The sequence below is a fragment of the Spodoptera frugiperda genome, chromosome 18 (assembly GCF_023101765.2).
Source record: "Spodoptera frugiperda isolate SF20-4 chromosome 18, AGI-APGP_CSIRO_Sfru_2.0, whole genome shotgun sequence".
Classification (NCBI taxonomy): domain Eukaryota; kingdom Metazoa; phylum Arthropoda; class Insecta; order Lepidoptera; family Noctuidae; genus Spodoptera; species Spodoptera frugiperda.
In genome coordinates, this window is record NC_064229.1 from 5,106,002 (window position 1) to 5,119,426 (window position 13,425).

The window sequence follows — 13,425 nt, forward strand, 5'->3', positions numbered from 1 at the left end:
CGGCGACGATTGCTTTACATCAGGTGATTCGTCTTCTCGTTCGCCGCCCTAAGCTATAAAATAGCAATTCATACTATGGTTACTGTATACTCTAATCTATTCTAGACATAATTTCACGCTACCTGTGCATATTTTAAAAACATTATGTGACTAAACAGAGATACTGATCGGTCTTTACTTTGTATTGTGGAGGTAGACACTAAATACATTGTTGTTCACAAATGTTAATTTAAAACATTATTCCTAGCTACACTTGAGGAAGTTATTTCATTCCGCATTAACACTTGGCGACTATACTTTTTGCTGGCCTTTGAATATTCATCATGAATAGCAATCTTGGCAGGTATCAAACTCATAAAACTTTTGTTTTGAATATTTTCTAGGTACTTATTCGATTTTACTAAGAAAGAAAGTTCATTTACGAGTAACTTTCTATTCTTAATTAGCAGTTAATTACCATACGTAGATGTACTTATTATATTATGTATGATGCAGTAAATATGAGAAACTCTCAGAATTTCAAAAGTAAAAAAAAGAACTTTAAAAAAATCTGTATGTATCAACACAGTCATAATATTTATGCCTGTCATCCTGTGGAGGTTCGTGAAGGCGATTCAGACTGTTTCATTTCGTTTTCGTTGATTATTTTATTTTGTAACAATATCATACTGCTCTTATATCAGTAAATATCATTAAAATACATTAAACCCACATCTTTTTCCACAGGATAAGCACAAACCTCATCTTTAAAAATCAGATCTAAATAAAATTGTCTCAAAAATACGCTAAAGGCTATATCTGATCTCTATTTTCAATCCGAAATAAGGCAAGATGAACTCGTACGCACAATTCTCAAGTGCATATTGTCGCGACAGTCGGCGTCCGCGCAGGCTGCCCACGCGCATCGAATTCCGTTACACTTCTTACTGTCACTTAGGAATTTCGACACCATGATGCTTTCCGGTGGCGTGCTCTGAAACAATTAATAAGTGTTATAAATGATTTATTACATGCATTACGTTTTTAGTTAATAGATATTTTTCTGGTTATGATTTATGAAAAATGATTTTTGCCTGGGGCTCTCGTTATTTTCAATCATCATTATTTTTATCATCCAGAACCCGTCATCGCCCACGGCTCGTACTAAGCTTCACTTAGATACTGAAGACATGTTATGGTGTCTTCTAGTCGTCATATGTTTTTATTGCATCTGATAAAGCCTTGAATATTAACACTCACTTTCCTCTTCTATTGTTCAAAAACCTGTTCTTCATTCGACTACTAGGACAAAACAAAATCCGTATGTTCCACAGCAAAAAAGTTTAGTAGCTCCAACCATTACCAAATATTGTTCTATTTAAACTACGTAATACGCATAACCAGTTAAGCTAGTTAACTCCACTTCTAACTCCGCTAAGAACCTCATTTTATACATAAACAAACTCAAAATGTAAATGAGGCGGTGACACTAAATCACTAGTAAGGCTGGAGATTTTTTATGTATGGTATGATTGATATCGACGTGCTATCTTATCTGGCAAAGAGGTGTTTGGAAATTGGGGACTGCGATGAACTGATACTGGAGCTGATAACAGGGAAGGCCACGACCTTGCTGAAGTTTTTGGAGCCAAGCAGTCTTGCCTCACTACTGATAGGCTGATTGAAAGACGTGTTACTCATGTCGAAGGTGATAATTATAATAGAGATGTAGGTGTAAGTTTGTGTAGGTCTTCCAAAATAGTGGGCATTGTGGGGATTGTAACAAAGATGGACAAAATCACATCTGTTAAAGCCCACGTCAGTGATTTATACGATCTTGTGAAATTTGGACACCAAATATCGAATATATTTGGTTTTAAAGTGCGTTTGCTGGTTTTTGCCAATATGAATAGTCTTGTTGGTTTTGTTAATGGATGTTTTGGAGTGGCCTTGTATGACAATACATTTATCAATGGTGATATGTAAAGGTACCATAACATTCCTTTGATATGGAAGTCATACATCAGAATAAAAAGTTCTAAGTACTTTTTTTAAGAAAATATTTACTGTACAAAAAATCTAAGGGAAAGGAAGGGCCAGATAAGGCGATTGTTAGGATAATGGGACTTCCTAAACCCTTGTCTTTCGTCGCTAGTTGACGAGGCTGAGTGTTATGTAGTGCCAGATTAACTCGATGAGTCGTTGACTTGTTTTATATCTTACGCACGACAGATTTAGCGTTTTTTAAGGACAATTTTACTTTTTCAGATCTCCCTATCACAGAAATTGGTTCAAGTACATACCTACGTATTAGCCAGTCTTTATCAGTAGAAGGTTTATCTAATGCCTGAAGCCGTTCATTTTTTTTAAACGTGTATAAGTTTTTTATTAATATTTTCATAACCACCTTCCAAAATCGGCTTACTGTCCATATCTGTTAGACAGAAATATATTCCGCCCATTTGTTTTCAATTACATATTAAGTTAATGAATTAACGTCGATGTCAAGGCGAAATATTGCGCTCCAGGCAGTCTGACAATATTCATATGTGTTTGCAAGATTGTGCTTATACAATACATAAATAATAGTGCTATCGCCGCACACATGCACAACACAGGAGACGCAAGTTTTGCAAACATTGGTCCTACGCAGTCCTACGCAAAACTTTGTTTATGTTTTCAATGGTCCGCCATTTTTGTTTACTCTCTCTCTCTCTTTCTCTCTTACACAGATAAAAAATGGTTATAATTTCTCAAGATGGTGACTAAGAACTCAATTGTTTCTTGTAAAGAGTGTGTTGTTGAATATAAGTGCGTAAATGAGATAAACTTGAAAGATGCTAACTTAGGTAGATTTTATCGAGAAGTATTGACAGGAGACTTCCGAATTACGTTATGATAAGATAAGGTTAGAAAAAAAAACAAAACAACGCACTTATATTAGTAACTGGTTGGCGTTTTGTGCAACCCGTTTTGGCTTATCGATTTCGAACATACACTGCTTTTGGAGAACTCCAAAAAAGTACCTAAAGCTTAAGATCCAACTATGTAGAATGAATTATCGCAGCCACGATTACGGGTGCTTTTCCACAAGAGATGTGCTTTACTACGTTGCTGTGAATACGTGTGGCTACACATAACTTAGCACTGGTGGAAACGGACTCAGCTAAGCTATGTTTTTTATACGGAAAGATGCGTGCTTTGTATTCCCTACTATCGATAAAACGTATACCTACTCGAGCTAGTATAGCTACATAGCACATATTCGGCGGAAGAGCACTCTAAACGTGATTTGAATTTAATTCACCAAATAAGTACTAAAACCTAATTTAGACTAAACATTTGAAACCGACAATAATATTTCATACACAAAAGCGAGTTAATACCCATACAACTCACTTAAGTACCTAGTCTAGTGAGCTAAATTCGTAAATTAAGAAGATTTATTAATCGCCATTTTGGTTTCTTAATTACCTAATTGATTACAATGAACGACTTGATTGTGTCGTAGACATTGCACGTGATTCTGTTATAAAAGTTGTGGCTAGAGTTAATGCAGGTCATGGTCTATCTTGCTATGCTAATTTTATCCAAACGCGTTCAATCGTTTCTGAGATATTAGCTGACATTTTATATCAACAAACTTTTTATCGATTATTTATCAATATTAGATATAGTATGATGATAGAGCTTCAGTGATGGGATGTTGTGAACATATGTGATTTTTATTTTTGTAAGAAAATAAATATTTTGTACGAAATGGAATTTTATTTCAACTTTGCTTTTTACTTTAACTTACGTAGGTAGGTATTGGTGACATCTCATTTGATTTTACGATAATGTTAAACATATTTATTTCTTAAATGTTTACAATATTCGTTTAAGGTTATACTATGGTCATAGTAACCTTAAATGTTACGTACGTACTTACTTACCTACAAATATATGTATATTATGTTGATATTATTAACATATCAAATAAGGTCCGTATACTTGAGCTCAATGTAGTTTAAAATTTACATATTTATTGTGTTTATGGCTCGTTGTAAGATCCTAAATATGTTTATAAGAGTCCCCGTATGACTGCCAACTGTTTGCCACCCACATATAAATATGCTTGAAGAAATATCATTATGATACCTACTTGTGTAGCGCGGGAATTAAAAAAACAACGTACGTAGTCTATGGTGTGATTTACTCTGTGGTTGCAACGTCACGAAGTCGCCCAATGAGAGCGCGTGAACGACTACCTCTCCCGACCGCCGCAACCTCGCGCGCCAGCGCAGCCATTGCGAGCGGTGAGAGAGAGAGCGCCCCGACCACCGACGCGTACGGACGTGTTGTAAAATCCTCCGCGGCTCTATATCACGCCACCATTTTGTTTCTAGAACTTATTTCGATTATCCGCCATTTTGTACCAAGTAGTTTGTGTTAAGTTTTTTAGTCTCGTGTTCGGAACATTATGTAAAATTAGTAATAAAAGTGATTTGACTGTAAAGTGTCTCGTTATTAAAACATCCACTGAGTTTGGAAGTTGCCTTATAAACTGGCTCCCAACTTAGTGGCTATTACACTGGCGCCCAACGTGGGGCCGAACCGTTACGACCGTTACATAAGCGTGAAGATGCCGACAACGAGGAGAGGGGAAGCCCTCCGTCAACAACAGGGAGATGAAGGGAACATCACTCTCACTGAAGAGGAGATCGTCGCCGAGCGCGGCCACGCGGACGTAGCCGCGAGCGCCGGCTCGAGGCCGACAGAACCTGCTCCCCACTTCACCCAAGAGTTTCTATCCACGCTGATCGAAACGATTACGCGTGCGCAGGTGGAGGCTAACAGAAGTCTCGTTAACACGCTGATGGGATCCGGCGGCGACTTCAGAGCTTCCACCCCAGTCGGGCCTCCTCCATTTTCCAACGCGACCGGCGGTGGTACCGCCGTCGCAGCGCCGCCGTGCAGCGAGGCTAACTTCGTGAAGTGCACGGCGAGATTCGACGGGACCTCCCCGGACGCTGAGGTCCTGGAAGCATTCCTGGACGCCGTCGAGATCTACAAGGAGTGCGCAGCAGTGAGCGACGAACACGCCCTGCGTGGGTTACCCATGCTCCTGGAGGGCGAAGCCGCCGTGTGGTGGCGCGGCGTAAAAGCGTCGGTGACTACATGGGCGGACGCGACCGCGCGCCTCCGTGCGACCTATGGCGTCGCGCAGCCCGCACACCTCATCCTACGCGAGATCTTCACGAAGGAACAGCAGGAAGAACGTGCGGAGACATTTATATGTAGAGTGCGCGCGTTAATCGCTAGGTTGCCTTATAGTCTAGATCAAACGTTACAAACTGACATTTGTTACGGCTTGTTACATCGACGCGTAGTGAAACGAGTGCCGCGAGATAGTGTTCGTGGGTTAGACGACCTATTACATAAGGCTAGGATCGCGGAGGATACCTACAAAGCGTCTAAGGTTAATTTCGATAAAGTGCGTAATAATAATTCGACCGATACATCGGTGGAATCTACTACCGACCGTGTTCTCACGCAATCGAGTTCCGCGACCACGGGCGCGACTTCGTCACGTTGCAACAACAGAAGTAGACCGCGTTGTAGTTTTTGCAAGCTTTTTGGGCATGTTAGCGACGAGTGTCGTAATCGCGAGAAGGCTAATCGCGAAAATAATAATAACACAACGAAGGAGGTACTTTGTTATGGGTGTGGCAAGCAGGGAGTCGTGAGGTCGAAATGTGATGTTTGCGTGAACACAACGTCGAAGTCCGACGACAAAATATCTTTCAACAAAGTTGATGTAGATTTTTGTAGGAATAACGTCGATGTTAGGAATAATTCTTGTACTTACACTAGTAGGGTTAATACCGAGTCGTGTGTTAGCATTACGAGTGCATGTTTAAGTACGCGCGACGATCACCCGATGGTGAATATTAGTGTCGCGGGTCGTAGGGGCGTGGCCGTTGTAGATACCGGCGCCACGCATAGCATAGCGAGCCCGCTCTTACACCGAATATTAGTTAACTCGGGAGTTCGATTTACCGAAACGAGACGTTTCGTGCGCCTAGCCGACGGCACACAAGGATGGAGGAACTTGCTGTCAGCCGAGACAGATGTTATAATTGTAGGCCGTCGAGTAAGATGCCAGTTCCTAGTGTTGCCTGGTAGGAATGTTAGGACTCTGTTAGGTGTAGATTTCTTGTCTCGGGCCGGCATGGTAATAGACGTCGCCCGACGTACATGGTCGTTCTCGAACAATCCGAAACGACGTTATGGTTTTGTATATAATTACACCGTAGGTTCGAACAATAGTGTCGACGCCGGCCTATTGCACACCGCTTCTGCCGATGACCCAGCACCGCGACAGCGTGAAGGTAAGTTTACCCCCGTGCGGCGGCGCACGCCCAATGCGTTCATTGAAGACCGCGCGCCGCGAGCCGCGCGCGATGTACCCGCGTCGAAGGGCGCTGCGCGTCGTCGTAATAAGGTAAGTTCGCTTCGAAAAGGCGAGATCAAAGTCTACGCAGACAAGGCTACAGTCGTCGCCAACCTGGCTGCTCCACAGAACGTGAAGCAACTGGAGTGTTTCTTGTGCATGTCGTGTAAGTATCGACACTTCATAGGTAATTATGCAGGAATCGCGAGACCCCTCACTGACCTCCTGAAGAAGTCGAGTGCCTGGCAATGGGGCACCGAACAACAGGAGGCGTATGAGCGCATCAAGTCTCTGCTCGTTTCCGCTCCTATTCTCCGCCAAGCGGACGCGTCAAAGCCATTTGTCCTTTGCACTGATAGCAGCGCCTGTTGTCTAGGGGCTGTTCTCATGCAGGGGGAGGGCCATGACGAACAGCCAGTTGAGTACGCGAGTCGACTCCTCACTACTACCGAGAGGAACTACTCCACGACTGAGCGAGAGGCTCTCGCCGTCGTGTGGGCACTCGGTAAGTTCCGCAGGTATGTGAAAACCGCGAAGGTCATTGTCAGGACTGACTACCAGCCCTTAGGGTGGCTGATGGGTCAGAGGGCACCTAGTCGTAGACTGGTCAGATGGACCCCGATGTTGCGAGAGTTCGATCTCAGCATTGAGTACACACCCCGTCGCTCACAGGTAGTTGCAGGTACCATTTCGCGACCCGTTAGTGCAGGCGACCAGGACGAGTGTGACCTATGCATGATAGACATCGCTTTGCCAGAGAGAAGCAGCAGTGTTCGCAGCAGTCAGCCGATGGACCCCAGAGGTACGTATGAGTATCGAGGACATGGAGTCCGACGAACCCTCTAGGGGGAGACCACGGTCTGACCGCTGATACGAATACTCTGACGATACTAGGCAGATTACTCTCTTATAGGTATGTTAGGTAAAGTTGTCAGCTCTACAACTCACGGTCTGGAGAGCGTACGGACTCGGGCGAACGTAGGGCAATATCACGTTTCGCACCTCACGCCTTCCGCAGGCCAAGTAGAGATTCCCGTTCGCGACAAACGCGATTGTGGCAGATCGCGCTATTAATCTAGACTAGCCCAACAGTGAGGGCACTTTGTTAGGCTAGAGGGGGAGGATGTAGCGCGGGAATTAAAAAAACAACGTACGTAGTCTATGGTGTGACTACTCTGTGGTTGCGACGTCACGAAGTCGCCCAATGAGAGCGCGTGAACGACTACCTCTCCCGACCGCCGCAACCTCGCGCGCCAGCGCAGCCATTGCGAGCGGTGAGAGAGAGAGCGCCCCGACCACCGACGCGTACGGACGTGTTGTAAAATCCTCCGCGGCTCTATATCACGCCACCATTTTGTTTCTAGAACTTATTTCGATTATCCGCCATTTTGTACCAAGTAGTTTGTGTTAAGTTTTTTAGTCTCGTGTTCGGAACATTATGTACAATTAGTAATAAAAGTGATTTGACTGTAAAGTGTCGCTTTATTAAAACCACCACTGAGTTTGGAAGTTGCCTATTAAACTGGCTCCCAACTTAGTGGCTATTACACTTGTCTAATTAAGCGACATAATAAGCAGATGGTTGGTACAAATATGGTATTTGTTGTTGATATTTTAATACAATTTTGAGTTGTTTTTTTAACACATGTGCGTTTGGATTTATGTAGGTACCTATATAGTTCTACGTACTAAGTCTTGGCGGTCGCAGTTGGGCACTTTTAGATGAAATATTTCCTCCAAATCTTGCAATAACAGACAGCAGTCTTTGTGGTTGCTAGTCCTAATTTTAGCTTACGTTCAAAAACAGACCAATAAGAGACATGCGTACTACAGTTTTCCGAAGTTGCGGATTACCTAGCGGGTTACCGGGGCTCCGGCTCGAAAAGCAGGAGTAGGAACGGGGTAGTTTTTAGTCACTAAGAGTCTGACACTCCCTCTCGCCTCGTCCAAGGCGGGGCAAGTCATCGGATGATTGTCCATCATTAAAAAAAGTTTTCAGACCGGTATTTATTAAACTTCCAACCTAGGTACAAAAACGATAAGACGACAGGTTATTCGCCGCATCATACAAAAGCTCATTTCCCAGAACTTTTATGATAAATGTCTTGTTCTTGTATGTAATAAATATTCATGAACATGCTCGTTTGTAGGTATAAAGTAATTTATTAGCTACAAACTACAACTCCTCTTGTTTACCTACTTGTGAAGTAGCACATATTGCCGTACCTAGCTATAGTACGAGGCTTATGTTGTGGTGAAGCTCAGAGGAACAAGGAATAATAATATACCTAAGTATAACTGGAGGTTGTATCTACCTGTTAAGTTTCAAGTAAGTATAGTTTAGAGCAGGCAGTTGCGGTCGGTGGCCCGTGCCTGCAAGGACGTTGGTGCGCGGGCGGAGGCAAGCGCTCGACAACTTCTTCTCCAATCAGAAGGCGCCGTTGGTTGTGTGAGTGCTGCTTCGTACGCCGCGTTAGTGTTGCCAGAAATTACACGTCTCCTTCACTTAATGGAAAATGATTAAATTTAATTGTGTTTGCAATGAATATTACAACAGAGAAAAATATGTAATAACTTATTTTAAAAATGTAATATGCGTTAAAAAAAACGAAAAAATTGAAAAAGAAATTACCCAACAAAGGTGGCAGTCTGGTGACAAAAATTACAAAAAATATTGGTATAAGTAATTAATGTTATAAAATGTAATTTTGAAAAATAATGATGTAATAATGCCACCAAAAAATAGTTATGTTAATAATTGTATTAAAAATAAAACAGGCTCTTTTTATTGATAGAGAATACTAAAACTCATTAGAACAGTTACATACATAATAAGACAAAAATATTTAGACCACAGTATCCAAAGTAGATGTGAATCTAGGGAGTTCATTATTTACGTGCTGGCAATACTTACCTGAGACAGAGCGCGCGCACGCGTGCGTCGCATATTGTTTGTATCTCCATTCACTCACACTGTGACGCCGCGTTGAACGTGGAAGTTGTGTGCGATGTTGTAAAGTTTTGTTTTTTTTTCGTATACAGTCGACCACTTGCTCCTATGCCCACCGTTTACCTGCAAGTGTTATAACTTTTGTTAATAACTGTGATCGTATTATTGTTTCTCATATAAAGTTTGAATGCATGTAAAAGTTAACTTGTTAGATATTACGGCTGGTGAAATCAGTCGAGTGAGGTCCAGATGTTAAAGCAAACGGCAATAACCTCGTTTTGTGTCAACAAATAATAATAAACAGTGATCGGGACAAGTTACACTGTGTTCGGAACAAAAAGTGATGAATTAAAAGATGTTCTAAACTGGAAATCCAGGACGAGAATGGGTTTCGTGTGCCTGTATTGGAACGTTAATATTGTTACGACTTCACCTACATAACATTTATGGTAAGAAAAAAGTTTTACTTCTTGTTTCGTAACTTACAACTTTATTTTTTCGGCCGCCGAGTCAATTTTGGTGATGCCGTGATGCGTTTTTTTATTTATGCCTCTGCATTGCGAAGAAAGTTGAACATGTTTTTATAGTTTTTTTTTAAATCGGATCTTGGTACGGAGCGGAGGCGTTCACGAAATTGGCGGGTATTATGCCTACGTGCTAAAAGCTATGTAATACAACGTAATACTATGTCTAGCCTACGCAAACTCATGGAATGTCATTATGATTGCCTAACTTGCATTGTGATAATAATTCTGGCTATGTTCTAGCCAACTTGCGTAAATAAAGCGGCAGGTGAATTGGGTATTTAGCAGCAAAACACACCTGTTTAAGTAACTTGACTGCCTTATTTAATTAACGGTATAAATTAAATGACTACCAATTAAACTTCCCTGTGCAATTTTTCAATTAAATACTTCATAAGGAGGAAATTAATTATGTATCTATTTAATACCTGCAGCTAGGTATTAAATTATTAATTTTCATAGATGATGGGAAGATTTTTACGGTAATAAGTTACCTGCTTAATTAATTAAAAACTTATTAACCTTACCTAGGTACCTAGGTAGGTACCTGTTCAATTGGTTGCCATAGTAACCAATCGGGTAGTCGTAAAAGATGAGTTTATAGAAGGAACATTAAAAACATGATTTACATTAATCCATAAAACCTCACTCTAGCGTGGAAGATAAAAATATTGATTAAGCAACATAAACCTGTTACCTAAGTCTATAATTTTTATATGCAGCCACTAAAACATACCTAGGTAGGTACAGATACTAAACCTAGGTATAAATTGAATAGGTGTCCAACTGTACCGTTGGTTCAGTAGCCGTAAGCGCGAATGCCGAATAAAGCGATCCCGAGGTTTTCGAATCGTCAAAATTCTTCGCAATGGAACTCAGAATTGGCAAAAACGTTGTTAACTTAAGGTGTACCTATGTACGTAAAAAGTTAGACTACTCGACTTCTTAGAATGAAAATAAAATACATGAGATAAGTACATACATAGTCGAATTTGCAAATGGCGCGCAAAAGTACTCCAGTTCAATGGGATTTTTCAATTTGTATCTAAATTAATTATTCCTACTACAGAATTGCACCTTGTCTGGTAGATAACTGCCCAACTAACTATTTGGTAACCAGATCGATCGTTTAGTACAGTAGGACAGCTGACAAAACAAGTTTTTGTTTACCTCTGTTCGAAACAACAGCCTCAAAGTTAATGTTATGGAAGTGTAAGTAAGTAGGTATCAAATTGTTTTAATTTACTTAACGGCCATTAAAACCACACCCACATAGGTACCTGTTCACTACAGTTTACCGTTTTAATCATAAATTTGGGCTAAAAGATTACCCAAGGCAATATTTTAGCGGCCTGTCAAGTTCTGGGTCAATAGGAGTTACTGAGAAAAAAAAACTTATTTATCGATTCAATTTCCTATTTAATAATCGATTTAATAGAGTTAGCGAAAGGTAAAAAAGAGGGTATATATGTTACAGGACCTAAATTGGTTAAATGACCTTAAATACGACTGCACGGTTGGTGCGGTGGCTGGGCAACTGGCTGCCGCGCAACGGGTAGCGGGTTCGATTCCCGCACAGAGCAACTCTTTGTGTGATCCACAAATTGTTGTTTCGGGTCTGGGTGTCATGTGTATGTGAACTTGTATGTTTGTAAACGCACCCACGACACAGGAGAAAATCCTAATGTGCGGCAACGTTTAAAAAAAAATACAAAATCTTAGCTATCTGCAGGCGGCTCCTGTATGGTCCATCTTAGAGGTATTAATGATAAAATAAAAACTCTGTTGCGATTTGCGACGTGAGCGAACACTAACCAAAAAAGTCAAAGAAGTCAAAAACGAAGTTCCATTCAATTCGAATGTACCTATCATAAATCCAGAATCCACACTAACTATAAGAAAGACGATCCAATTAAAAATCCCGTTAGTAAATTATTCTAAGAAATATTTTTTGCCATCTCTGACTACATGTCTGCTCGACGGAAAAACCCCTGGTTTGGTACCGAGAATGTCTGAGTGTTAGACTTTAGTAACAAATTAAAAAGTTTTAGCGTGAAATTTGTCTGGTGGTACACCTCAGCATGTCTCTTTGGGGATCATATTATTATGCCTAATTGTGTAAAACTACGTCAAAGTTCTGTGTAAGAAGAGAAAACTTGCTAATATGCCATATCTCGGTTTATCTTTGTTCTTGAAGATTAGCTGAAACTACTAACTACCTAAATGTTCTTAGAAGGATCTTAAACTAACTAGTTATTTTGCGAAAGTTTCGACTATTATTAAGCCCACGGGAATTGTAAATTATTCGTCAGGGAGCGTGTAGGCTCAATTCTCTTCCAATCCCAGTATTTACCGACTTAGGTTACCGCAATAGCGTTGTAGTTATACCAAAAGATTACTTAACATCACCCGAAGCAGACAGACATCAGATTCATTAAGACTTGAACTTGAATAGTAATCAGATGTATGTACGTTTATGGAAGCTCCAAATAATAAATATGTACATAAACAGCCAGGTCTCGATTCTCGCCTTGACATGTTTTAACATCTGAACACGCAGACAGAGTGTGCCTGAAACATAATCATTAATTTAAAGAGATAGCACCAATAAATGCAAATTGTCTGCTCGATGACGCCGCTGATTCATTACCGTGGTGTTGCAATACGATGTGGGCCAAACATATTGATACCATGCTTTGATTGTAATCAATTAACTCCATACAAAACCATTGTCTGAATTCGTGTAGGAAGGAATCCATCAACCGTTACTTTTAAAAGTGTGGGTATTTCTAATTAAAGTTTAGTATTTACTCTTGTTGCGGGCGAGGATGTCAGAGGCCAGTGAGACACGCTGATAACAAGAGATTAGAATTCAGGGATAATGTCGGGTGGTCGGCGCTTGAATGCCCATGTTTGTTCCTACTAAGAAAACGTAAGACCATTTCGTTCTCTAGTCCTACTCGTATCTTAAATCCCACCCAACATTTTTGTTGGGCCTACAACCAGTTTAACCTGTAGCGAGCTAGAGACTGAATTTTAAGTATCAGATGGAACGAGAGTGAAGCTTTGTTTATCCTTTCTTGTAGATTCTGCGACAACATACAAATGGTAGTCTATTTGTTAAACATCACAGTGCTTTAAAAATCTAATTTGTTTTCTAAAATTGGTGGCAAATAAGGCTTATCGGGTGATTTATTTATTGCTCTTTGAAGACGGGTTTGTTTTGCTTCGTTTCTAAGAAGTCTAGAATAATTGTTTACACACGAAATGTCATAGTTTTCTAACGGTACGTAATGGCACTAGTTACCTGCGTGTCATGAGAAAACATGGTGTTGCGAGGAGGTGTGCGAACTTGCGTAGTAAATATTATAGTAAAAGTTGAACCTTTGTTTGGTTTGTCACCGTTAGGTAATTACGAGGCATAATGACGCCTGTTTTGTGCATACTTCCAAGGAAACTCTCTAAACACACGTGCACATTGTTATACCATGACTCAATATTGAGTGATTTATTATTTTGTAAGAGAACACTGACCA

The 13,425-nt window shown here is 40.7% G+C and overlaps 2 protein-coding genes and 1 long non-coding RNA gene across 3 annotated transcripts in view; 2 read left to right on the forward strand and 1 right to left on the reverse strand.

Moving 5' to 3' along the window:
* Positions 1 to 689: 689 nt before the first annotated feature.
* On the reverse strand, positions 690 to 9,468 carry LOC126911702 (uncharacterized). The gene is made up of 3 exons (XR_007706206.1): positions 9,330 to 9,468; positions 8,731 to 8,920; positions 690 to 973 (listed from the first exon to the last, which is right to left on the reverse strand). It is a non-coding gene; the product is annotated as an uncharacterized LOC126911702 (long non-coding RNA).
* LOC126911697 (uncharacterized) lies at positions 4,435 to 7,829 on the forward strand. Its single transcript, XM_050700272.1, has one exon. The coding sequence runs from the start codon at positions 4,604 to 4,606 to the stop codon at positions 7,259 to 7,261; it is 2,658 nt and encodes an 885-aa protein (XP_050556229.1). The 5' UTR covers positions 4,435 to 4,603; the 3' UTR covers positions 7,262 to 7,829.
* Positions 9,388 to 13,425, forward strand: part of LOC118277892 (semaphorin-5A) — a 45,002-nt gene continuing 40,964 nt past the window's right edge. The window contains exon 1 of the mRNA XM_035596896.2: positions 9,388 to 9,814. The gene's annotated coding sequence lies outside the window, so the exon portion shown is untranslated. The remainder of the gene's footprint in view (positions 9,815 to 13,425) is intronic.